At 62.7% G+C, this 26,473-nt stretch overlaps 3 protein-coding genes across 3 annotated transcripts; all 3 read right to left on the minus strand.

Annotated features, from left to right (window-relative positions):
• Window positions 1-4,662: 4,662 nt before the first annotated feature.
• OVCA2 (OVCA2 serine hydrolase domain containing) lies at window positions 4,663-6,250 on the minus strand. Its single transcript, XM_005154452.4, has one exon. It carries the CDS (start codon window positions 6,211-6,213, stop codon window positions 5,215-5,217), a length of 999 nt encoding a protein of 332 aa, XP_005154509.2. The 5' UTR covers window positions 6,214-6,250; the 3' UTR covers window positions 4,663-5,214.
• Window positions 6,251-6,352: 102 nt separating this feature from the next.
• DPH1 (diphthamide biosynthesis 1) lies at window positions 6,353-23,658 on the minus strand. Its single transcript, XM_034069030.1, has 12 exons — window positions 23,606-23,658; window positions 22,662-22,814; window positions 20,393-20,456; window positions 13,219-13,340; window positions 11,436-11,590; window positions 10,666-10,787; window positions 9,465-9,533; window positions 8,564-8,720; window positions 7,599-7,699; window positions 7,229-7,307; window positions 6,946-7,077; window positions 6,353-6,487 (listed from the first exon to the last, which is right to left on the minus strand). Exons 1-12 carry the CDS (start codon window positions 23,652-23,654, stop codon window positions 6,356-6,358), a joined length of 1,335 nt encoding a protein of 444 aa, XP_033924921.1. The 5' UTR covers window positions 23,655-23,658; the 3' UTR covers window positions 6,353-6,355.
• A 267-nt stretch (window positions 23,659-23,925) lies between these two features.
• LOC117436898 (basic proline-rich protein-like) lies at window positions 23,926-25,327 on the minus strand. Its single transcript, XM_034068959.1, has 2 exons — window positions 24,624-25,327; window positions 23,926-24,082 (listed from the first exon to the last, which is right to left on the minus strand). Exons 1-2 carry the CDS (start codon window positions 25,325-25,327, stop codon window positions 23,926-23,928), a joined length of 861 nt encoding a protein of 286 aa, XP_033924850.1.
• Window positions 25,328-26,473: the final 1,146 nt, after the last annotated feature.

The raw sequence follows: 26,473 nt of genomic DNA on the forward strand, positions 1-26,473 counted from the left end.
CGCCGGGAGCAGCAGCGGGGAACCGGGCCCGGCCCCGGCAGCACCGGGGCCCGCAGGAGGTAAGGAACCGGCAGGGCTGGCCCGCAGGTAAGCAGGGACCGAGCCCGGTGCGGGAGCGGGATGGGGCACCGGGAGCTGCACCTGCCCACCCCCGGGGATGGAGGGGGGGTAACGGAGGGAGGCGGGGGAGGAGAACCGGGGGGGAACCAGAGAGAACGGGGCTGGAGGGGGGGGCTCTGCGGCGGTACCGCCTGGCGCAGCCCCACGTGCGGGCCGGGGGGCGGCGGGGCCGGGGGGGCGGAGCCGGCCCGGGGGGAGCACGGCAGGGCCCGACCGCCCGCACCTTGCCCCACGGAACGCGGGGGGGGGACGGGAACGGGGACCGGGAACAGCATCCGCTGTGTGCGTGTCCCGCTCCGGTGACACCGGTGCCTGCTTCCCCCCGCCCCGAGCCTGTCCGGTCCATCCCAGACGGGACAACCCCCCCTCCCATCCCGCTGTGCCCAGCGTCCCGCAGACCCCTCGGGTTCCCCAGCGGGTGCTGCCAGCCCCGCAGCCCCGGGGCTCCATCGCCTTCATGCTGGGGTGGGGGGGGGGGCCGTCGGAAGAGCGCGGAGACCCCCGTCGAGGAGAGCCCGAGTCAGCGCGTCGGCACCTTGGCTCTAGACTGCTTACTGCTGCGTAGGGACAGGACAGTAACAGTCTACAGTCATGGCTACTGAAGCATGACCCACCGCCGGCACCGGCCCCGGCCCCGCCGCAGCGCCGGGGGGGGGGGAAGGAGCTGTCCGTGGTGCTGAGCCGTCGGGGAGCGCTCCCCGCCGCCGGGGGGGGGGAGGCAGAGGAAAGGGTTGAGGCTGGGGGGGGTGTCCCGGTGCCCGCCTGACCCCGCTCTCTCTTTCCCCCCCCGCAGACACCCCACGGCGGACGCCCCCCCCTTCCTGCTGCTGCCCAGGTAGGGGGGGTCCCACCGGGCGGGGGGGCGGCGGGGAGGGAGATGTAGGGGGGGTGTGGATGGTACCGACCCCCCCCCCGCTTTAAGCACCGGACACCCCTCGCCCCCCCCTTCGAGCCGCGGTGGGGATCGGGCGCTCGTTGCGGTGGCGGGGCCGCCTCCTCGCCGTCGCCAAGGCACCGGCTCCGTGTGTGTGTGTGTGCGTGTCCGCCCCCCGACACCGCCCCCCCCTTCCGACGCCGCCCGGGCGACCGTGGCTTTAGATTGTTACTGTGCCGCTGGGGGGGTAACAGTCTACAGCCATGGTCGCCGGGCCCGGCGGACTCGCACCGCGGGCAGCACCGGCTCCTCCATCACCCTCAGCCCACCCCCCCCAACCTTAACCCGTCGGGGGTACCGGAGAGCGTCAGGGTCCCGTCGGGGGCTGCCCGCCTCCCGGGGCAGTAGGAGCTCACATGCAGGACGCAGCTCACCGCACATCAACTCTTACTGTTCGGGGGGGCGGGCGCCGAGCGGCTCCTCCTCGGACAACGGCAACGGCGGGACCCCTCCGAGCACCGGCACCGCAGCCCCTCACCTGCCCTCCGCGGAGCCGCCGTCCCATGTCCCGTCCGTGTATCCGCCGGGGATGCTGCGGGGGGGGCCCGAGGAGGGGGCAGCGGGGCCGTTGTCGGTAGCGGAGCTCGGGACTGAGCGGGGCCGGGCCGGGCCGGGCGGAGGCCGGGGGCGGGCGCAGGTTGCACAACGGGGCCGGAGCGGCCAAGGAGATTCCTGAGCGGCGAAGTCAGAGCGGGGCACCGGGCCCTCGGAGCCGGCAGCGACCGGTACCGGCCGGGCAGGGCCCCGAGCAGGGGCCACCGGGGACCCAGAGCCCCGGCGGATGGGGCCGGATGGGGCTCAGTGACCATGGAGATGCTGGATGGGATGGGGGGGAATGGGGGACACCAGGGATGGGGAGACAGGCCCCGGCCCCCCCCCAAACAAGGACTTTGAACCCCAAGGGTGCTGCAACTCCAGCAGGGGGGTCCCATGGGTGCCCCTGGGTCCCCCCTAAGCCAGGGGTTGTGCCAGGCAGGGCCCCTTGCCCATGCTCCCCTTTAGGAGCACCCATCAGCTCTGTCCTCACCCAGGGGGTCCCAGGCCGCCGCTGGGGCCCCCGGGGCCATGGCACAGCAAAGGGGTATCCCAGGCACTGGGGCTCTGCCATGTCCTGCTCCATTCCCTACCAGTGATTCCCTTTGCTCCCTGCTTTTCCCTTTGCTGTGGATGGCAGCTGGCCATGTGCCACACACCTCCAGGAAGGGCAGTTCGGGGCAGCCCCACCACTGCTCAGGTAAAGCCACAACCAACTTGTGTTTAGCACAGCAAAAGTTGCTGCTGGCCACGAAAACCATTCCCTGCATGGGCTGTAACATCCAGGTCCCTTCCATGGGTGATGGGACACATCCCATGGGTGATGGGACACATCCCATGGGCAGCACTGTGGCTCCCGGACCCCATGCTCCAGCCCTGGGAGGGCTCTGTCTGCGCTGTTGTTGTTTTGAAGGCCAAGGCTCTCCTGCTGACACCCCTGGAATTAACTTTTGTTTCCAGAGTCCTTAAAAATATCCCGGATTTCTGACACTGGGATTTGTCTTCCAATGGTGCTTCCAAGCCGCCGGGCCCGCAGCCAGCCGTCAGCACCGGGGATGAAGGTTGTCCAGCTCCCGTGCTCCTCCTCAGCATGGAGGCTGGGGAGGAACTCACCAGTTCCACAGTGGGACAGTGCTCAGTGGGGTGCAAACCTCAGCCTGGCTCCTGGCAAGAATCCCTGTGCTCGGGTGGGATCGATTTTCCAGGGGGATATCCAGCAGCCATGACCCTGTGGAACCCCAGAGCTGACGATGGAGCTGCTACAAGTGTCCCCCCTGGCTGGGAGTTCTCGGTGCATCCCTCTGAGAGCACGTGGTCCCGAAATCCAGCCTGTGATCTGCTTCCAGGGGGGATCCACGTGGGAATGGTGGGGATTCGGGGTGGGTTGAGGGGTGCAGGAGAGGCAGCACGCGCTGTTGTTGCCATCTGACAGCTCTTGGCCAAAGGAGCTTTGTGATTCAGCCGTGTTTATCCCAGCCCGCGGCCCGGCCCAGCGTGGGTTTCCATGGAAAACTTCCATCCAAAACAAGGAGAGAAGGAGCTACAGCGGGAGTGACTCAGCCACAACTGGAAGCTTCTGCGGGTGAAGCAAGACAAGGGGAGGGGGGGACCGTTCCCCAAGGCTTGGTCCTGCTCCCGGCAGCGGGTCCCAGGGATGGCCCCGGCTCTCTCCTGTTGGAGGGAGCTGCGTTGTGCAACCATCTGTGGGACACGTCACCCTCCTGGAGCATCCCCCCCTCAGGGGACAGGGGAGGAAGAGCATGAGATGAGTAAGGCTCAGACCCACCAGGATCCACGCCCGGAGCCCACCGGGTGGGCAGTGGAGGAGGGCCTGAGTCAGACACAGCACAGGGGAAGGGATGTGGGTGTTTGGGGGTGGCAGCAGCTCCTGCCCTCCCTGGGATGCTGGGAGAGAGCCAGGGGTGCTCTGGGGTAAGGAAGGACCCTACTTGGAGATGGGTGACCCCCCCCTCCCTGCCATAGCACCAGGCTGGGTAACACCGGTGGCTGTCCCCAGGCTGGGGCTCCCTCTGTCACCCCCTTGCTCAGGGACACCGAGTGTAACGCAGTGTTCTGGGGGAACCCCAGCTCCTGTGGGCCCTGTGGGGTGGGAGGGAGAGGAAACCCCCATAAGCCGAGGGGTGGGAGGACACTGGTCACTTGCTTCCAGACTCAACTGCATGCGCAGCACAGGCTCAGACCTGGATCTGTGACAGGGGCCAGCATGAAGGTGGAAACAGAGGCATTCCCAAGGCAAATCCCTCCAGTGACGGACACAGAAGCCGCTTCCCTCCTGCCACGGCCCCAGCTTCCCCTGCTGCTCCCACACGGGAGAGTCACCTTTATTTGCCTCGATGAACGTGAACGGGAGCGGGTCCCGCAGCTGCCTCCTGGCCCCAGCTCCCCGCAGAGCCGGGCTCCGGCCCAAGAGCAGGGAGCTGCCGGTTGTGGCTGCGGGACCGCAGTGCAGGCGCCGCGGCTGCAGTGCCTCCACCACACCGCTGGGCAGGGAGCGCTCAGTGATGGAGCAGCGAGCACTGAGCTCTCTGCTGCCATCCTCAGCAGCAGACACAGGCCCAAGGTGCATCCCTGCCCTGCCAAGAAGGGGCCTCTGGTGTCCTCAGCAGGAGAACCAAGGGGTGACAGACACCTTCACAGCACCCCAGCAGAGAGGTGATGGAGCAGGCAGGCTCTGCCTGAGCCCCAGGAACCAGCCACATCCTCCTGCCACCACAGAACCAGCAACAAGGGCAAGACACATGCAAGAGGACTTGCTCCTGCTGGGATGGTTTTATCCCAGCGCAGCTCCCAGGCCGGTTCCTGGCTGAGCAAACACTGGAGGTGCTGCTGGTCCCTGTCCCACAGCCTGCTCCATCCACAGCATCCTCCATCCCTCGCAGTGCCCACACCGCACAAACAAAGGGCAAATGAAGAAGTTTCACCTATTTTTTCCTCTTTTGCCAACTCTATTGCACTGTTCCCAAAGGGAAAGCCAGGGTTAGGAGCCCTGTGCGCAGAGACCTGGGTATGGTACCTCTGCAGAGAGCAGCAGTCAAGCAGGACACCTGGAACTGTAACAATAATAAAAGATTTCCATGTTTCTGGAAAACACAGGAACCAAAAGCAGAGCAACAAGTCCTTCTTGTTCACACAGGCACTTTGTACAAAGGAAGATACAATAGGCCCCAACACACTGAACCAGCAGGTATTTCATTCCTGAAAGGAAACCAGCCACATGCAAGGGGTTTTACAGACCCAGACCAGCTGGAAGGCTGGCTTCAAGTGATATTAAAGCACATGAACTTTCGGGGTAAGAGCTGCAGGGGCTGGGTGTGCTGCAGACCTTTGCTGTGGCTGAGCTGGGGGACCCTGGCTTTGAACACCCATTTAAGTCTCAGAGCACCTCGCACAGGGTCACCCTCCTGTCCTCAACCCCATCGTACCCACACACTCGTATCTGTAACATGTCTACAACAGGGAGATAACAAAGAGCCGTTCAGCCTGGGCTAACGCTGCAGAGCAGCAATGAGCAACAAGGGCTCTTTGGCCCCTCTGCAGGTCACAGACATGGTGATCGGTCACCAACACACGGCTCACTACAGCACCATTTATTACAGGGCCCATCATCAAACTGCCCCAGCCTCCAGGGGCTCAGCCTGCCCCTGCCCAGGGCGGAATCGGTCCAGGAAGTCCAGATACACCTTCCTCTGTGGTGCAGCCGCAGGGACAAAGTGCCCACCGGGGTGGCTGAGGACAACAGGCTCCACAAAGCACCGGGCCAGCTCCCTGCTGAGAGAGGCTGCGATGACAGCATCGGTGTCCCCCACAACGTGCAGCGTGGGCAGGGCGATGGGCTCCCGGTAGAAGTGCCCGTGGGCCGGGGCTCTGCTGGCAAACCCGGCCACCAGGATGGCGAAGCCCACCGGGAAGCGGGGATCCCCGCGGGCCCGCAGCGCGCACACCATAGCGGCCAGCGCCGCGCCCTGGCTGAAGCCCAGCAGCCCGTCGAAGGGCCCGTGCTCCGCCAGCGCCGCCGCCACGGCCGACAGCGACTCCTGCAGCCCCGCCGGCTCCGCCGCCGCTTCCGCCGCCTCGAAAGTGCCAGGCCCGGAGAACCACCAGCCGCGGGGGGGGTCGTCCCCGTCGCCGTCCTCGCCGGGCACGGTGTGGGGCGCGCTGACCGGCACCAGCTCGGCGCGGCCGCGCAGGGCCTTGCGCAGGGCCCCGGTGCGCTGCCGGAACCGCGGCCCGCTCTGCCGGTAGCCGTGCAGCGCCAGCAGCCGCAGCGGGCCCCGCTCCGACATGGCTCCCGCGGCCGCCGGAAGCCGACTGAGGCACTTCCGGCAGCTTCCGCCGCTTTTCCGGCCGAAATGCTTCGCGCTCATTGGACGGCGCGGAGGAGTAGAGCGCCTGCGCAGTGACGCGTTAGAGCGCCCCCTCCCGGTGGGAGGTCGCGGAGCCCATAGGGGTGCCGGGGGAGCGGCGGGGCGGCCCCGATGGGACGGGATGGGATGGGATGGGACGGGACGGGACCGGACCCCCGGTGCGAGCTGGGGCACAGCCTGCGGCACGGAGCGGCCGTGCAGGAGGGCTCGTCCATCGCACCGACACCCAGGGACTGCCATGGTGCACCCCGTCCATCCCGGTGCTGGTACCGGCAGCCCCCGGTGGTGCTTACCGTCGAGGACGGGGGAACAACGGTGCTGCCCGCTGTGCCTATGCCGGGTCCTGGAGCATGGCGGCAGCAGGCTGGGGTGCAGGCTGTGCTCAGGAGGCTGCTGGGGTGCTGGTGCTCTGCTCATCCTTACTGGTGCTCTGCCCATCCTTACTGGTGCTCTGCCCATCCTTACTGGTGCTCTGCCCATCCTCCACTGGGCTGGGAGGTACAGGTGGCTTCTCCTGCAGCAGAGAGAAGGGAGTCAGAACCGGGTCCCAACCCTGACCTGAGCTGTAATGAGCCTGCCTGTGCTCAGCCCACAGCACCCCATAGGGCACGACTGGAGGGATCCCCCCTCCTGGGGAGCCATGGAGCCAGATGGGTGCTCACCCCGGTAAGGACTGGGGGAAGAACTCGAGGTCCCCTCCTCTCCACCGGGCTGGCACCGGCCCCGTTACTGTTCACCCCGAAGGAAGCCACAGGGTGGCGCTTTCGGCACATGGCACCGGGCGGCACTGTACCGCGTACACCGTATGGCACCGCGCACCGTACAGCACCGGCCAAGGACCGGCGGTGTTCAACCCGTGCCCAAGCTGCCAACACCCGTCCCTTCCACCCCACATGGCCACCAAACGGCAAAGAGATGCAAGAGAGACGGCAAAGGGATGGAGAGGGGACCCGGTGACACTGTGCTGCCCACCTGGGCCACCCTGCCACGGTGCAGGGGCTGTGTGCCCGCGTGGTTCACTGTCCATGGCCCCAGGGACTGGCTGGCATAGAAGTCCATGGGGTAAGGCTGCTGCCACTCGATGTCCTGGAGAGCCACCATGGCCTGTGGAGGGGACAGGAAGAGTCCAGGAGAGGTCCCAGCTTGGTGTGCTGAGCAGGGCACTGCTGCGGTGAAGCTCGTGGCACCGGGAATCCCACTGGTTTCACGTGAGACTGGGAATCCCAGTGGCACAGCCTGTTTTGGGGGTCCTCACCTCATAGGGTGTCAGCAGGGGCTTGCTGAAGGCTTCTCCCCAGTCGATGGAGAGGCGGGGACAGGCTATCTGCACCCACCTGGAAAGGAAACACATGGCGACAAATAGGGATGAGCATTTTGGGATGAAGAAGCCACACAGAACTCCCACAGCAGCCCCCTGAAAGGAAGCAGAGCAGGCAGGGAGTGAAGTCCCCACTGCTCCAGAGCCACCCTGCCAAGGACATCCATATCCTCTCCTTGCATAGCAAGGACAGGGGTGCACAGCATCAGCAGGACACCTTCCAGTGGGAATCAGAGGGCTGGACAGGGATAAAGCAGCCTGGGGACCCCACCAGAAGGGAGTTTGAGGGGGGCTCAGCAGCACTCACGCATCCACATCAGAGAAGAGCTGCAGCTTGCTGGGGAAGATCTCAGACAGCAGCACCCTTACGAAGGGCAGACCCAGGGCATGGAGACGCGATTCCAGGTGCTGCAGGAGGGAGGAAGGCACCACAGGGTTAGGAGAGCCCAGAGAAATGTCCCTGGCAAGCCCCCTACAGCCCCTTCCTGGCCATCAGACCCTCGGTGTGTCCCAGCTCTGCCCCACGGCCACATCCCCACGGCAGTCACAGGCCACAGGGATCGTGGCCATGGCTCCAGCTCCATCCCGGCTCTCCCCAGCGCCTAATGAAGTAATTACAGCTCAATGACAACAATCTGTTCTCGTTAGCGGCTGCCTTCCCTGGGCCGACCGCCTGCCGCGGGCTGCCTGCGGCCAGGAGCTATGGGAGGAGGAGGATGGTCCAGGAGGGGCCAGGGACGTCCTTGTCCTCCAGAGCTGGCACCATCCAGCCCTGTGCCCAACCAGCCCCTGCCATGCTCTGTGTGCTGCTGCTGCAGAACAGAAGCTGCTGGGCCCTCCCCAGTCAATTCTGCTCACTGGTTCCTCCTGCACTGCCCCAAAGCTCACCTGCAGCTCCCCAGAACCTTGGGCTCAGGGCACCCCACTCCCATGGAGCAGAACGCCCCTTGCCTGACCAGGGTGGAGCAAGTGCCAATGCAATGGCTGGGCAGGGACAGTGAACCCTCTTGGAAGTTCATCCAATTAAAGCAAACCCAGGGAATTAATTGCCAAGCCGCCCATGCAGGGGGGTCTCCAGGGCTGGCCAGCTCTCCCCAGCAAGGAGCAGGTTTAATAAGGCCTTCATCAGCTGCTAATTGCCCTGCCTGCTCAGCTTAGGAGCCAGTGGCAAGCAATAGGCTGCCAGGTCTACCCTCACCCCAACACCAAGGCCACTGTACCAGTGGTACCATTCTTTCTCGTGCCCAGTGTCCATGGGGAAGGGGCTGGTACCTGCAGGATGCTGGGGGAGCCCTGTCGCCCCAACGTGCCCAAGATGAGCCCCCAGCAGCGGGCCCTGGCAGCGGTGCGGATGGCGTCCTGCCGAGCACGGTGCATGCGCTCGTGGCTGTAGTGCTCCTGGGAGAACACCTTGCTGTAGGGATCATACCTGCAAAGCAGAGCCAGGCTCACACGTACCCCATCACCTACCCCTTCCCTCCATGCTGGCCCCAAATTATACCCTCCCCTCATTAGCACTAATTGCCTCCCAGAGCATCTCTCCCTTTGGCTGCTGAAGAACCCAGCCAGCCCATTCAGGCTAGAGAGAAGAGGACAAGGTGAATGTCCCACCTCACCCCCCGACCTGGCTCCACGCTCAGCTCCGTGCACAGCTCCCCCTCATCCCAGCTCATCAATGATGAAGAAATCTTTGATTTGTTGCTTTGTTTGACGAGGAGAATTTTAATCAAATCCCTCTCGGTTTCGGCAGCTTCACCAAGCGCCATAAACCTGACGCGCGCCTCCCGTTAGTAACAAACGACCTACTAGGAAATTCAGATTTCACCAAATGGCCCCAGCCTTTCACTCTTGATATTTCATCTGCTTTCAGCAGCCTCATCATCGCACTTTATGGCCTCTGCCTGCAGCAGCCAGGGCTTTAATGGCTGCACCTCCACGAGCTTTCACAGGTACTTGTCAAAATGTTTATATTCAGGCGGAGTAAATGGCTGGTGTTCATCACCCCTCTGCACCTCTTCACCCCTCGCCTGCCTGTGTCCCTGCCTGCAGCTCAGCCCTGAGTGTTGGGGTGCTTGGGGGGTGGATGGTGGGAAGAACTGGTCCCTGGCACGCTGGGGAAACAGGGATGCTCCTCACTATGGGGACCAGAGTGGTACCCGTGGGCTGTGCGTACCTGTAGGCAGGTATCCCGGGGTTGGCAATCATGATGGACTCCAGGTGGAAGCGCCCGTCGCCCAAATACCTGCCGAGAGGGAAGGAAAAGCTACGGCACACATTAAACAGCAGCTCCCATCCATGTGCCTGCTGGTTTCCTAAGCCACAGCGTCTGGAGATGCTGGGAACGCAAGCTCCAGCACTGGGATAGGGGCAGTGGGCAGAGCTCCCCATCTCCATGCAGCCCTCTGGCGGGCTGGGAGAAATGAAAAGGGATACTCCTGGTGGCCAGGAGCTGCTCCATCTCAATGCCTGCTTCCAGATGTTGCTGCTTCCATTTCTAATCAGATTTCAAGTCAGCAATTACATTTCAAAGCCTTTCATTCAGCTGCCCTAATGGAGTGAGGGCTTGGAAAATGAATTCAGACGTAAAACTTGACTAGATTTTGCCCTTAATTGGAGAATGACATTTTGGGAGATCAAAGCTAATTTGTCTGCAAAAGTTAGCCCCAGAGACGTGGGGGGAAGAAGAAAACAACAACATGGGGAGGATGCAGGTACAGCAGAGGTGTGCACCTGAGCACCATAGCTCCATCGGCACTGGGAATGGCCCACTCTTCCCAATGCACCTCGAGCCTGCCCAGCCCTGCCTGCTCTGACACCCTGGGAGACAGGGAAAGCAGCACCTCTCCCTTGCCACTGATGTGGCTCAGGGTGAAGCCGAAGACCCCCCGATCCCATGCCCAGCAAACCAAAGTCCCATCACCCACATGGCCATGCTTGGGAATGCACCAGCACTGCTCAGCGTTGGGCTCAGCATTCCCAAACCCACACCTGGGCTCCCCGGCTCCCCCCAAGGGTGGGGTCCTTGTGTTTATTTATTCTGGAGCACACTGTATTCACAGTACATTAAGCATTTCCATTACCTAAAATAATTAGGTGATAGGAAGCGAAGTGCTCCCTCTAATTTGCTGTCCTTAAATAAAATTAATGTTGCCGTGATGTTGGGCCCCGGCCATTTGTCTTTTCCAATTATCCACCTGCCCTTCCATCTATTATCTATTCTGATATACGACTCAATTATTTCCTCTGTGCTACGAGCACACACCACTCAGAGCAGCACAGGGAGACAGAGGGGACCCATCCGTGCCCCCTAGACTCACTCCATGGACAGGCAGGGGGTACAGGCAGGAGGAGCCTGGAGGACCTCAAGTACTTACACGATGGCATCTGTATCCTGGGCAAGCCGTGGTGATGTGCAGCCCAAAATCTCCCCTGGGGACAGCGGCTTGCACTGGGGCACACACACCTTGTACTGGGAGCGCAGCTCCTGTGCTGCTGCCTAGGGGAGATGTGGGGTTAGCAAAGGACAGACCACGGCATGGAGCGTGGCTGAGCCTGGTGATCCCTGGCATTGCTGGGGACACCCCAGCCCTGGCAGTCGCAGTGGTTGTGCCTCAGCACGATGGCAGTGGAGGGGAACCAGTCTGCTTAGGGCAGCTCCCGGCTGGGTAATGGTCCTGCACAGCCAAAACGCTCAGCAAGGCTCAGCCAACATATCAATTAAAAGACAAGAGAAAATGCTCAACGCTCCGATAGCCTCGTGTTTAGATAGACACGGTTCGGGAGGCTCATTCATCTCCTCCCGTCCTGCCCAGCTGGCTATTCAGGGGCAGACAGACAGACAGACCCTCCGGAGCTTCCCCTGCCAACACTGCATCAAAATGCCAAGTGCTCCGCTGCCTGCCCTGACATTTACAGAGCAGCTCCCGGGGGAGGCAGGGAGGGTGCCGCCATGAAACATTGATCAGAGTTATTATAAAGTACTTGATCAACATTACAGCAGCAGCATATTATGGCAGCGAGTCAACAGAGGGGAACCAGCACCACCAGCACCCCAGGGCGGCCGCTCCAGCCACAGATACTGGGCAGGGTCGAGGTGGGGGAAGGCAAGAGCCTCATCCTGCTCCCTGCACTGCCCCCATCTCACCTGCACTGTGGAGACAAACTGGATGGTGCTGACGAGGGCCAGGGAGGTGCCCGCTGGGAAGTTGAAGCGAATGGTCTCAAGGAAATGGGATGCGTCGATCTTGATGTCCACGAACACATAGAGCATCTTCAGCCCCTGTGTGGTGTCGATGGGAACTGGTGAGAGGAAGAGAAAGGGTGTGAGTGTGGGGTGTACCCAGGGTCCTGGTGAGCCCCTGGCTGCTGTTGCCTGCAGTTGGGGGGATAAAGCACGTTTGTGGGGCTCCCTGTGCCCCAACTTCCCCAGGGTGCTCTGTGCCACCCCTCTGCCCATGCTGACACCCCAGGCAGAGCGTGCAGATGGGAGCCATGGGGAGCACCTGCTTGTCTCTCTCCTGGATAATGGCAGCCTGGGGAATCAATGAACACAAATCTAATTACCCCCGGTGCTAAGAAGCCTCTGTCACCACGATTAAGTGAATAATTAAAGTACACAGAGTCCACATCGATCCATGGCTCCGCGTTCACTTCCCATTTTGGTGCTCTTCGCCTGATCACAATTAAGTGCAAATTACTCCCTCCCGCGGGGCACGTGGGGCTGGGAGGGAGAGGGCAAGCACTGGTGTGCTGCATGGGGACACATCCCACCAGCGGTGACAGCAGCACCGTGGGCAGCCCAAAAGGAGCCCAGCACCCTGTGGGCACCCTGGGACACATTCAGCCCTGTGCAAGCAAGGACCATAAGCAGTGGATAGTGGCTGATAGTGGCGACAGAGCAGCTCCAGATGTGATTCCCACCCTCAGGAACAGCTCAGCTCTTGCCCTGGCGCACTCCTAAGCACCACTAGATAGGGTCCACTGTTCATTCATGAAGAGAGGCTACAAACTAGAGGGTTTATAGCCCCTGTTCCAGTAGTGCCCGTAACCTGCCTTCCATAACAAAGCACCCAGCACTGATATTTATCACTGCAAATGCTCACACCGACAAAGCTTTTAGGACAGAGTTCTCAGCTGGGGAGTCCGTATTTCATCCAGAGCCTGATGTGATTCTTCAAACCCATTTATACGGCCCCATAAAGGTTCAGGAGGGCTGCCAGGTGCCGGGAGCGTGGCAGCAGCAGGGATGCACTCTCCTGCTGCTCACTATGACAATTCTGCAGATCCACCTTAAAACCCAGAGCGCCTTATTGTTATTTTTGGGCTGATTCCATCCTGGGTGGACTTCAAAGTTAGCAGCATCTGGGACAGCAGCGCAGTTTCCATGGCAACCAGATCCAGAGTACTGTCCGCCTGGGGAGCACACAGCCTCCTCCTCCCTTCCCCGCCCAGCCTGCGCTGCACCCGCAAAGCTGCCTTCCCCAGCTTGGGATGAGCGGGATCCCCAGCACACTGCTCTCCTTTATCATCATTCCCAACATCCCTCAAAGCCTGGAGCTGTGGGGCAGGGGGTGAGAGCAGCCCCAAACCCCATCCTGGGTGAGCAGGGTCCTGCCAAGCCATGGCCTTGCTGCTCTGCTCTTGGGCACAGTGATGTGCTCGCTGCAGCAGCGCATGGCTGAGCACACCAAGCCCCTGCTGCCCCCAGTATCCTGCCGGCAGGCAGCCACCCAGCCAGCACGGCCCCATCCGAAACCAGCAACCAAGGCTGGAGGAGAGAAATCCCTTTGGGAAGGGATTAGCCCTTGGCACCGCATCTCCGAGCTGGCGCTGAGCAGGGCGGGGAGCTCTGTGCTGCATGGTGGCAGGCTCTGCAGTGCCAGCACGCATGGCTGCCTCAGCACAGCCCCAGGGCGAGTGTCACCTACTCAAGCAGCTGTGTCCATAGTGCACCAAGAAGTCAGCACCCAGGGCCCGCGCCGTGTAGTCATCCACGCAGCATGCACCGTAGGTCACGTCGCCCATCACCACTGCCTCTGCGTCGGTGAACCTGCGGGGAGCAACAACAGTGATGGAGGGTGTGGGACCCCAGCCCATGTCCTGCCCCACAGCTGGCATCACTACCGGGGGGACCCCGTGCTGCTGTCGAGCCTCTCGCCACGCGCCGAAGAGGACAAGCACTGGCTACTCTCTGAGATGTCAACATGATTAAGCTGGAGAGCCGTAATCCGCCTCTTCAATTGGGGAAAGCTGTTTGCAATTCAGCGGATTATCTGCTCATCAAACAATACGCTGCCAGCTTCCTAATGCTCCAGCAGGGAGAGGAGCAGAGGGAGACCCAGTGCAGTGTGGTGCCATTGCTCCCACCAGCCAGCCCTGGAGACCAGAGCCACTGGGATGGGCAGAACAGCCACGACGGCATCCCCAGCTGGGCCAACCAGGCTGGCTGAGCCCCCAGCCCCCTGTATCCTAACCTGTGCTTGGCTACATCACCCATGGGTGCCAGTTTGGCCAAGATGGGTGTTCTCCAGGACCAGCTACAGTTCTTAGCTGGCACTTGGCAAGGTAAAGCACTGAATGAAGCTGGTGCTGTTCCCCTATCCCAGCTCCAGCATCCCGGTGCTCCAGTCTGAGCCCACTTGGCAACCGCTGGCTGGTTGAGGGGCACGAGGTGGCAAAGCTGAGGCTCTGGGCATGATTTAAAGGTGCCACCTTTGTGGGTATTTTATGGCACCATTTGGGGGGATTATTAGCTTGGCTGCCTTCCCAGGGAGCTGCCGTGGCACTGTATGGATGAAAGCAGGTATTGCGATGACAAAGCCCCAGCCTGAAGGGGCTGCTTAAACCAGATGCTAATTCCTCATTTACCCCGAGGTCACACCAGAGGCTGTAGCTCGATGCCAGTGGAGTCCCCCTGGACACTGACGTGGGGCTGGGGTGAAGAGGCCTCACCATGGGAGCAGAACACCCTGGCACAGCATCACCCCACAGCAGCACCCGGTGCTGGCTGGGACCCAGGGTCCCGCGCGTTCCCCCCTCGAGCGCCAGGCTGGGAGCGTTACGTCGGTGGCAAGAATAGAACTGGTGGGCAGAGCTGGGCAGATGGCAGAAGGTGGAGAAATGGTGGAGCGTGCGGAATATTAACAGCTCCGGCCCATCCGTCAGCGCCCGGGGAGGGGAACAAGGGAGCAGCTCCACTGGGAGCACCCCCGGAGAGAGAGGGCAAAGCCATCCCCACCTCCCACGTCCACCCTGAGCATCTCCTGCTGCCTGCCATGTCCCAGGAGCTGAGGACACAGCTGGGGACTGTCAGGAGATGGAGCAGATCCAGCCAGCACCCAAACCCCTGCTCCCTCACCTCCAGGGCTCCTCCACTCCTGCACGGCCACACTGTGTGGCTGGGGGCTGCTAGGAAGGTTCGAGAAGGCTCTTCCCCACCCCCCTTGAGCCCCCAGCCCCCTTCCCTAATGAGAGGTGATGAGATGAACATGAATCAGACTCCACACATCTCAGCAAAAGTGGAAAATTATTCAGCTCCTTAAGATTCAGGACGGGGAGGTCTGACTCAGAGCAGCAGCCAGCGCCGCTTAATTTTTTATAGATTAAAATGTATGCAAATTGGCCCAAACCCCAGAGAAAGTCCCTGGGGGTGAAAAGCAAGAAAGTGAAATAGCAACAGTGGAAGGAGGAGGGCAAAGGCACCCGTGGCCCCTGCCCAGCGTGTGGGGCTGCAGCCGGCATTCCATGCAGGGAGGGATGAGGCTGAGCCCTGCCCTGGCCAGTGCAGGGAGCAGAGCCCCGGCTGAGCAAGAAGGGAAGAGGCCACGGGATGATGCTTGGTGAGGAGGGAGCCCAAGGGTGCTGCCATTGCTGGTGAGGCTGGAAGGGTGCCCAGAAGCAGCCCAAAGGCATCAGGACAGCACAGAGCAGGGTCAGCCGCACCGGCTGGTGGAGCAGAGCAGCAATCATCCCTTGAGGCAAATCAAAGGCAAGCGCGGGGGCCTCCCCTGGATGTTTTAATCAGTTCGGTGTCGCCGAAGCCTTTCATCAAACTACAGAGGAAGGAAACATCAATTAGCAACAACCTGCCTGCGATGCGGGTCAGGGAGCTGAGCACCAACCAGGCTGGACCGGGATACAGGAGAGATGCGGTCACAGGAGCATCCTTGAGGGTGTTTTGTGTCCCTGCGGCTCGTGACAGCCATGGAGAGGTCCCAGCAGTGTGCTGGCAGGAGGACACGGTGCCAGGGCTGTCCCCACTCAGCACTGAGCTGCTCACTACAGCTGGGAGCTCATGAATATTGAACACACTGGGAGGTTATTCATCTTTTACGTCCCGCAAAGCTCTGCTCATTCTGAGAAACCACCCGGCCTTAGCGTTTTTCTCATCTCCCCCTAATTCATTGCCTCCTCTTTTAAACAGATGGCTCCCAAAATCCCATTTATAAAGTGCCATGCTCAGCACTGGCAGGATGAGTGCCTGTCCGGCCCTGATCCCAGGCCACTGGGATCCCCAAGCCCCTCCAGCCCCACTCTTCCCTGGCCAACACAGAATGGAAGCAACAACAACGCAGGGACAAGGTGGGAGCTAGAGACAGCAGATACAGAGCCAGCATGGGCCTAAGCATGGGGCAACCAGTCCCCATCACCTGAGCACAGGCACCAGGCTGGAACAGGACTGATTTATCCCAGCTCCCAGACAAATAAATGGGAGTGTTTGTTGCTGGCAGGAGCGTGGGGTCCCCTGACACCAGAGCAGTGTGTGAATGATACCGTGCTGGTCCTCACTGTGAAGCTGCGCTGCTCTCCCCATCAGAGAGAAGTCCTGAGCTCTGGCACCTCCATCGTGCCTGGTGCCACCAGCCCTTGGTGGGGATGGGGATGAGAGCAGCCAGCCCTGGGGATGGAGCTGGCACTGAGGGGCTGGGGTTCCTGTGTGCTCTGCTGGGACACGGACACGGAGTGGGCTGCTCCTTGGATCACCTGCGTCATCTGCATGTGCCTGTTCACAGCACAGTCACACTGTGCTGCATGCATTGTCACCTCCCTGCCTGGGGATAATGCCCTGCAAATACCCCACGCTCTGTCACCTGGGGTAAAGGCAGAGCCCCACCATCACCCCACCAACCTATACCCACTGCAGCACCCAAACCCAGCCCGTGCCAGTGGCTGCTCCTCTCCGGGCACAGAAGAACAATGCATGTAATTAGTGGAGAAGCCACCGAGCCCCATTACCAGACTCCCAACTTCATTAGCGCAGGAAGACTGCACCTAATTAAAATAATGAGGTTGCAATTTTCCTGCAAATGGCGCTGGAAGAGCCTTGCTGCAGCTGGGCAATCCCTGCTGCCGGGGCAGGGCAGGGAAAGGTGCAGCACCATCCCCATCTCCCTCTGGATCTCCCCCTTTGTCCTCACAGGAGCTGCCAGGGACAGCCCCATTATCCCAAAGGATGTGTCCTGGGGCTCCCCAGCTTTGCTGGCTGCAAAGGAACAAAGGCAAACCAAAGGTGCAGTGTGGCAAAGGCACTAGTGTGGCAATGGTGTGGCAAAGGCACCACGATCATCCAGCACACAGATGCCTGCCCCCTCTCCCCCAGGGCCAGGCCATTAGCACTGCTGGTTGGTGTCAGCTCCATGGGGACACAAGGAGGTGGTGTGGGGCACACGGTGGTGGGTACCACACCAGAACAGGCATATCACAGCCTTGGGAAGTGACAGTAATATAGGCTCCACACACTCCCCCCCTGCCAGGTCCCCCCCACACCATCATCACCCGGGCTGAGGTTTTAAACATCTCCAATGAAGTGAGAACTTCATTCTCCCTAATGATGCTGTTGTGCGGTTAATGATGGTGATTAAATTCCCCTGCACAGCACCCGATGCCAGCACCTCCAGCTTGCCCTGGACGACAAGGGGAGAAGGGAAGGCAGCGTTGGATGCCCCAGCTCTGGCTCTGTGCAGCTGGGGCTGGATCCTGACCTGTGTTAGTGTCCCAGGATGGCTCTTTGGGACCTCTCAGTGATGCTGCTCAGTGGCACTGGGGACCAGCTGTAAGGGGCTATTTTGGCCTTGTCACAACCACCGGCCATAGCAGGGCACTTAAACCCATGCCAGAGCTGCTGGGCTGTGTGCATGTTTAACCCTACACAGATCAAGCAGAGCTGATTCAAGACCCCCATCACTCTCAACCGCCCCTGTACAGCATGGCACCACTGCCAGCAGGATGATCTGTGCACTCCCAGCACTGCCTCACATACACACCCAAAAGCCATCAGGCCATTACGAGGTGCTAAGGCTGCGACAAGGGTGGCTTTTGTGGACATCAGAACACCCCTGATCCCCTCCACCATTGCTCATCCCCACTCACCCCGTTGTGGCACAGGCAGAGGGGCTAGCAGCCCTGCAGCCCCAAGCGCCGGCTGTATTAACACAGCATCAAACCCCCAACTGATCCTTCCTGGGGTGGGGAGAGGAGGGGGGGTCCTCTCCTTGCTGCACAACCCCCATGGAGCTGGAGGCGAGGGGGGCACCGCTGCCACCTCCCCAGCACGACAACGGGTGGGCTGGGGCACTGCCCCCATCCCCGAGCCGCAGTCCGAGCTCCCCCCACGCTCCTCTCCCTGCTGCCGCCCCCCAGCACGAGTTCCCCTGCGCCGGATTGCATCAGCCGTGACAAACGGAGCCGATTTGGAAGGTGCCGCAGGAACGTCGTGATGCGGCTTTGGCAGCCCACCGCCCCACCACCGGCTCAGCAGACCCCTGCCCTGCCACCCCCCCCCCCGCAGCCAGCTGCTCCCCCCGGTGCGGGCTCCGGAATGACAAAGCTATTAACGCTCATTAAGCGGCTTCACACACCGGTCAATGCTGGGAGTGCGCTCCTGGCTTCAAAGACTCCTTCCCAGAGCAGTGACACGGTGACACTCCAGCTACATCTTCATCCCCGCAGCCCCTCGGGGCTTGGCAAGCGCCAGTGCAATGCTGGCAAGACCAGACAAGATGCTGGAGGGGTCCCGGGGGGGCTGCTGACTTCCACATGGCAGTGAGGGACACGGTGACACTGCCATCCCCCTGCACAGGGACCTATGGACCCACAGCACCGCATCCTCCCTAAGCCACCGGTGCTGCAGCGCAGCGAGGCCATGTCCTCGCACTCCAGCACCATAGGGCCATGGCATAGATGTTGTATTGAAAGGCAGCTCCAGCAGAAGGGATGAATATTCCTCCTGAGCGGCAGCAGACACGGCTCCAGCTGAGCTGGAACACACAGGGATGGGCACCGTGGTCCCAGAGGCACCAGCCCCAGGCTCGGCTCTGCAGCCACTACCAGAGCACACGGCACAGGAGGAGCTCACTGCCATCCCCAAGCACCAAATCCCACAACAAGGAGGGAGCAGAAGGCTGCAGGGATGGGCTGCGAGAGGGGCTGCATTGAGTAATGCCCCCCCCGGGGGCACAGGTACCCTGGCACGCTCAGTCCTCCATCCCCTCTATCCCCAGTGGGAAGGGGACATGCACCCCCCCCAGGGGTGACGGCACCCCAAGCTCCCATCCCCAGCCTGTCTGCATGTGGCTGCAGTGATTCCTGTCACGTCAGAGGCTTGTCCAGCCCCACTGCCGGGTGAGGAGGGGGTGAGGAGGGCCAGCAGGAGCAGCCGAGCCACGATTCCACATTAATGCCCGTGATGAATATTAATAGCAAGAGGAGGCAGTGCTAAGAAGGCGACCTGACGATTCACACCTCAACTACAGCCCCGCAACCGGTCCCAAGCATGTCCCCAAGGGAGCAGGGACAGGGCTGAGCTCATCCTGCCCATGGCCACAGTCCTCCAGCACCTACTGCTGGTACCCAGCATGGCCACATCCACAGGCAGAATGAGGCACCCAGTGCTCCCAGCAAGGCACTGGGGTGCTGCACAGTGGGAGCGAGGCAAGGATATGGCCTTGAAGCCATCTCCCTCCCAGCCACCAACCCATAGGTGCTGCCACGTCCCCTCTCTGGGCTGGGCACCTCTACCCATGCAGCACCCATCTCCATCCACAACCTTGCACCCTGGCAGCCAGCACCCCTCCGGAGCAGCCCCCAGCATGGAGGCTGAGTCCAGCACCCTGCATCCACTGGGAAGTGGGGCTTAAGGTTTCATTCAGATAAAAGAAACCCCTTAATCCGCTGCCTTTGAAGTCGGAGACATGAAAGCGGCTGGGTGCCAAAGCCGGCAAGGAGGCAGCTCCACTTAAAGGGACAAACCCACACGGAGCTGCCCACACTCGCACCCATCGGTGCCCCCCGCACCCATCCCCTGCCCGCACCCACCTTCCCACTGCTCCCTCGCCCAGCCCGAGCGTGGGGCTGCCACGATCCTGCGGGGGAAACGATGGCAAAGCAGGGACAAAGCCATAGGCACGGCTGCCTTCCCACCGGCACGGCACCAGCTGCTCGGCTGGCGGCGGCAGGGAGGCAGCTCGCTAATGAGAGCTTCGACCCCGATGGCAGATGAGGCACAGGCTGCTATTAGCACTGATTCACTGGGTAAAACCAGAGAGCGGCTGGGGGGGGGGAGATTACAGCCAGCTCCTGTCTGGTGTCACCTCCCAAGTGGCACTGAGAATGAAGAAAGGAGCCACTGGGCAGGGGCTGCTTACAGACCCCCTCTGTGGGCCACCACCGTGGCCTCAGGCCTTCCCTGAGCGCAGCAGGGCTGCAGGGCCAGGACGGTGGCCCAAGGGAGGAGGGCAGGAGACCCGTGCAGCAGCGGTGGCCCCACTGCCAGCCCCCCCCTCGCTGGCGTCAGGTGGTTGTTAACACGGCTGCTCCCCGGCTCCAGCACCAACCCGGAGCTGGTCCCAGCTCCCAGAACAGCAGCGAGGACCAGGCTGGCTCCGTGCCTGTCCCTTGTCCCCAGGGCTGGCAGCAGAGCCACAGCATTGCCTGTGCTAGGATGTGGCCAAGGTGTCCCCGTGAGGGCAATCACACTGGGCCACCCTTTCAGCAGTGGCTTTGGGCTTCATCCTGCCCAGGCAGCCCCATCCAGCACTCCCAGCAACAGCCCCATCCCCTCGGGAGCCCCTGGAGCAGGGAAGCATGGACAAGCTGTCATCTTACCGCTCAATGATGTCCGCGATGGTGCAGGCGAACATGAGGAGCCCTTCTGGCATCTGCAGGGCCACTGGGAAGAGAAACAGCCCCGGGGTTACGAGGGGCTGGAGGGGACCCCCTGAAGCAGGGACCTGGGTACCAGCCAGGTCACAGAACAACCCAAACCAGCCAGGAACTGGCCCCAAACCCCAGTGACTCTGCCAGGCAGGGGGTCCTGCTTTGGGCTGTATCGTTCCCCCTGCTTGGATCCAGCCCCTCATCCCATTAGGAACCCGCTGACAGTGCTGGTCTCTCCCGCTTCCCTCAGTAATGACTTCCACATTTTAATTAAGTGCTGCTCAGGAAAAGGCACTTTCTTCTGTTTATTTTAAACCTGCTCCTAATAATGTGCCCCTGGTTCTGCTGGTACAGGAATGAGTGAATAATCATCCCCTATTCAGCCTCTCCACATCATTCACTATTCTACATCCTTCTACCATATCCCTCTTCGTTCACCTCTTCCCAGCTGAAGGATCTAAATCTATTTAATCTCGCCTTAGACAGAAGCTGTTCCAAACCTTTGATCATCCTCGCTGCCCTTCTCCACACCTCCTCTCCCTGTTTTGGGAACAATGCTGCATTGTGCCTTACAGGAATACATGCATCAACGAATGATGTTGCCTGGTTTGTTCCTTCCTCACAGCTTGGAACAACCCCTTTGCCTCTGCAGCCCAGCTGGCCTCCTCAGTGCCAGGGGTCCAGGCAGGAGCTCCTCCTGTATCCCCCCGGCTGCCAGGCCAGTGTAGAAGGAGCAGGGACTATGGAGGAGATAAATGGAGGAGGCCCCATTAATCCCATTGTCTCGCCTCCCCATCCCAGCAGTATCTATCCAAGCATCCTCTTTAGATCCCCCTCCAACAGAAAACCCTGTGCTGCCAAACCCAGCCCATTGACCAGCATGGAGCTATGTAAAGACCTGGCCTATACTGGGTTAATCTCACCCTGCTCCAACCCAGAGAGCCCAAGGGAAGCTGCCTGCTCTCTGCCAGCCCCTGCCTGATCCTGGATCAGGGCCGTGGTGTTCCCCATCCCATTTAGGACTGCCCTCCACCCCAGACCTCTGCCAACAAGCAGACCTGCAAACCTCTCCCAGAGAAGGCAATAAGCAGCTTGGTGCCAGCATGGAATACAGGGAGAAAGGATGCCACCCCCCAAGCCCCTGTGCATGCAGGACACAGGCAGGGCTGGCTGCATCCCGATGGGAAGCTGCGTTCCCCCAGCAACGAGCCCCTGGCTGGGCTGTGCTCAGGCAGGGTTTTAAATCCCAGCACGGCTGGTTGGCTGATGGGCTGCAATCCCAGCTCCCAAACCTAAATCCCAGACGCGTATTTACATTTAATTAGGAGGTGCCAAGCAGCAGAACACAGCAAGGAGAGCCAGAGCTGCACGGATGGGCAGCCTCAATGCATCCCGCACCGCAGCCGGATGGACCGGGCAGCCCCACAGCTTCCAACCCTTCGGCATCGCAGCCGGGATCAGCCCAGCAGCAGCTCCTGGCACGTCCCCTGTGATGCTGCCAGCTTGGCTGCAGCAGACAGAGACATTCCCAGGTGGACACAGCTTTCCAAATCTGGCTCTGCATGGAGCCTCCAGCACCAACACCCCTGGGAGTGATCCCTGCCTTCATACAACGGGAGGGAGGGGACACTGATGACACCCAGGGATGCTCCGTGCCACGATGCCTGCAGCTGATCACACACTGAGTGGGGGGGCCCCCATCCCTGGCACCACCCCAAAGCATCACAGCATCTGCTGCAGGACCACCGCGGCCACTTCCCACCTCCCCAGGGCCACAGCAAGCCCCTAAGGAGGGTTCAGACCAGAGCCTAGCATGGCCCAGCTCCCTGCCAGGCCCCTTGGAGCTGGGAATTGTGGGGCTCCCTCTGCCCAGCCCCAACAGCATGGCAGGAAAGCGCAGGGAAAGAGGAGAGCAGCAGGGACCTGGCTGGTATCCCAGACACATCTCACAGGCTGACAGGTCCGCGCAGCTCAACCTGTCCTGTCCAATGTGATTACAATCCAGAGATACAGATCTATTAAAGCCCCTCGAGGGGAGGAGAGCTCGCCAAGACAGAGCTCGAACACGCCAGGGCACGCAGGGCAGCTCAGCACCATCCCTGCCCAGCTTCCCCAAGCCCTACATCCAGGCCATGCAGCTCCCCTTGCCGAGGGGCTCAGCATCACCACCCCAGCCCCTGCAGCCCCAGACCCCTCATTCCCAAGGGTCACTGCTCACCCTTCTTGGCCTGCGCCTGCCGGATGCGCCAGACGGTCTTGGGGATCTCAAAGTTGTAGTTTCGGGGCAGGGCTCCCACTGCCTCCCGTAGCTCCACATTCCCAAGGATCTCCTCGGGAACCTGCTGTGCCACGTGCCGTGCACGGCCTCGGCCTGTGGGACAAAGGGGGGGCCTAAAGGAGCAGCCGGGAGGGCAGCACATCCCATACTCCATGGGCCACCGGCATCCTCACTGCCCTCACAGCACCCCCGGGGACAAGCGGGCAGGAGGGGGGCATCATGCCCTTCATGATGGCATTTTTGGGGGTAAAAGCAAGCTCCTTTTGCCCATAAAGCAACACTGTAACTATGAGGAGGGTTGGCTCATCCCAGCTCCCAACAGCAGACACACTCCTCATTGCCTTTACACTACCCCCAGGGACAAGCGGACAGAAACAGGTGTGTTTCTGCCCTATGGCATTTTTGGGGTGAAAACACCCCTTTTTTGCCCACAAAACACCCCTATGAGGGGCCTGACTCCTAATTCAATGGACCAGCAGGCACAACCCCCGATGCCTCATCCCCAGCACCCTGTAGATGGGGGCCGGGGGGGGGGGGGGGGGGGTCGGGTCCAACCTGCCTTACCCAGGGGGTCCCGTTACCCCATTGCGGGGAGACAACGGCAGGAGCAGCGGCTGAGCCAAGCCCGTCCCTCGGGAAGCTCATCCCGGAGCCGGCCCCCGCCGCCCGCAGCTCGGAGCGCGGCGGGGGAGTGACAGCAGGGCGCTTATTCACCGCTTCCAGCCCAGCACCGGCACTGCCGAGCCACAGAACCCTCCCCGCACGGCCCACGGCGGAGCCGCCCGAGGCCCGGCCGGGCGGGGGAGGCCTCCCCGAGCCGAGGACCCGAAACAGAGCCCGGTAACGGGACCGGGGACGCGGCCTTAAACCCGTTCTGGGCCCACCTGAGGCGAGCACCGGGGCCGCGCTCCCGACCCTCACGGAGGCCGCCATTGCTCTGGAGCACGTGAAGGCCGGGAAGGCAGCAATAAGCGAGCCCCGCGCTAGGCCAGAGCAGTCGCCGGCCGAGAGATCGAGTGTAGGGGAGGAGGGGGGGGAGCGAACCGGCAGGAGACCGACGGGACGGGCGGTGCGGAGGGGAGCGATGGGTCACACACACGGTGCCCAATGGGTCACACACACGGTGCCCAGTGGGTCACACACACGGTGCCCAATGGGTCACACACACGGTGCCCGGTGGGTCACACACACGGTGCCCAATGGGTCACACACACGGTGCCCGGTGGGTGACACACACGGTGCCCGGTGGGTCTTTGGGTGTGCAGAGGGATGCGTTAAGCGTTGTGGTGGTCGGGACGCCACGTTTAATATGGGGGATGTGGCCCCGCCGTGTCTCCATAGCGGTGATGACAGCTCCGGGGCTGCCGGTGGCAACGTTAACACAGGGATGGGGCGAAGGTACCGGAGCTGTTGCCATGTCCTCTCCCACCCGTGTCACGGAGCAGAAGCCAAGTCAATGCGAGGGGTGGGGCAGGAGGGACCCCCGGGGCACGGGGACCCCCGGGGGCGGCAGTGGACCGGGGGGACAGCGGGATGCCCCCGGCCATAGCGGGGACCCGGGCTGGGCGGTGGGGACGGCAGCGCTCCCGGTGGGTTAACGGGACAGAGGGGAGGAGGCGAGAGGGACCCGAGAGGGACAGAAGGGACAGTCCGGGGGCGGCGGAGCTCCACGGTTGGGAACTCGGTGAGGACGCGGGGACAGCAGGGACAAGGGAGGGGAGAGGGGACAGCAGAGCTCCCGGTGGAGCATCCGTGATCCCGGTGGGGTAGCAGTGACCCGGTGGGGCGGAGGGAACGATACGGGGCGGAAAGCACGGTAGGGGTTGACAGGGACCGTGCGGGGCGGAGGGGACAGCGGGAACAGCAGGGACACCGCTCGAGTAACGGGACGCGGAGGGACACCGGGGGACGGAGGGAGCGATGAAAAGCGGAGGGGACGGCAGGTCCCCGGGGAGCGGCATGGCCGGAGCTGGGCAGACGGGACGGTGGAGACAGCCGTGACCCCGGCAGGCGCGCACGGGGGGGGGGAGCAGACCCCCGATGTTGTACCGGCACACCGGCGGTGGGGACACACGACGACACGGGACGACGGCGGAGGGGACGATGATGGTGCGGGGATAACGGCCGGTCCCAGGGGGACCGCAGGGCACAGGGGGGGCAGCGCTGGGCTGTGACCGCCGGTGGGGCGGAGGGGACCGGGGGTAAGGGGGGGGGGGGGGGAGAGCGAAGAACGGGAGCAGCGGCACTTTCACGAACTGTCCACGGGAGGCGGGAGAGGCGGCGGCGGCGGCGGAGGAAAAGGGGGGGCCCGGCCGGGCTCGCCCAGCCCAGCCCAGCCCAGCCCGGTCCTGCCCGCCCCGTCGCTGCCCCGCCCCGCCCTGCCCAGCCCTGCCCGCCGCTGCAGGCAGCGCGGCACCGGCACCGGGCGCCCCTTTATAGGCTCGGTCCGAGGGGGTGGGGGGCGGCGGCGGCGGCCCCAGCCCCGAGGGGGCGGCTCCCCCCCTAAAAGCCGGCGGCGGGACGCGCGGCGGGCAGAGGCGCGGCCGGCGCTCCCCGGTGCTCCGGGGCCGGCGCTCCCCGGTGCCGCTGCGGCTCGGCCCCGCCATGCCCCCGCGGGGGCCGCTCGCCCGGGCCCCGGCTCCGTGCTCCCGGTGCAGCAGCAGCCGCCACCGCTACCGCTGCCGTTCACCGCCGCCGCGCCCGCGGCTCTGAGCGCCGCCGCCGCCGCCGCCGCCGGGAGACCGCGCCCGCCCCGGCTCCAAGATGCTCCGCCAAGGTGAGCGCCGCACCGGGAGGGCACCGGGCACAGCGGGCACCGGGGGCAGCGGGGCCGGCCCCGAAGTTTGCCTCCCCGCCGAAGTTGGGGCTGCGCCGCCGGGCGCCCCCCGCCGCCGCCGCGTTACCGGCGCCGACACCGATGCTCGGTACCCCCTGGGGTCCCCGGGTAGCGGCACCGGCGGCGCACGGAGGGAGCGCGGCGCGGCGGGGAAGGAGGGGGAGCGGCAGGAGCCCGGTCCCGCAGGACCGGGGACGCGGAGGGGACCGGGGTACGGCGGGTCCGGGGGCAGCGGAGCTGCGGCGGGCGCGGGGGGGCGTCGGTGCTCGTCGGCTGAAGCGAGGGAACGGGAAACGGCGCTCGGGGGGGGTCGGAGGAGAAGTTGGGGCGCGCTGTCCCGTTCCGCCCCCCCGAGGAGGCTCGCTCCGTTGTGACATCACGCTTATTTCCATGGCAACCGCCTGGGACATCATAGGGGAGCTTTTTGACATCACAGCGAGGGGAGAAGCCGGTTCCCCCCGGGGGGGCCGGGACGGGACGCGGGGCATGCGGGACCCCCGGCCCCGGCGCACCCTGCTCAGCGCTGGGGAGATACCGGGGACAGCGGCGGGGATCCCGGCAGGAGCCCCCATTCCCACCCCACAGCCCAGTTTGGGGTGAACCACACAGCCCCGGGCCCAGCCCTCACCACCACCAGCACCGCATGCCCCTCTCCAGCGAGGCTCCGGCAGCGGGAGAAGGTACCAGTGCTGTGCCAGCACCCCCCGCATCGGGGTGCGGACCTCCAGGCACGGCACAGACCTCACTGCCATCCCAGGGATGCTCTTTCCCACTGGGAAGCTTTATCCCACTGGGAGGAATGTCACCTTGCGGCTTGGATGCTCCTTTCTCCAGCTCCCGCTTCGGCTTTGTTCAACGTGTTAACCCAGCCAGGCTGGCGGTCTTGGGAATAAACCCTGAGCCCATGGAGCCGCTC

The sequence above is a fragment of the Melopsittacus undulatus genome, chromosome 13 (genome assembly GCF_012275295.1).
Source record: "Melopsittacus undulatus isolate bMelUnd1 chromosome 13, bMelUnd1.mat.Z, whole genome shotgun sequence".
Taxonomy (NCBI): domain Eukaryota; kingdom Metazoa; phylum Chordata; class Aves; order Psittaciformes; family Psittaculidae; genus Melopsittacus; species Melopsittacus undulatus.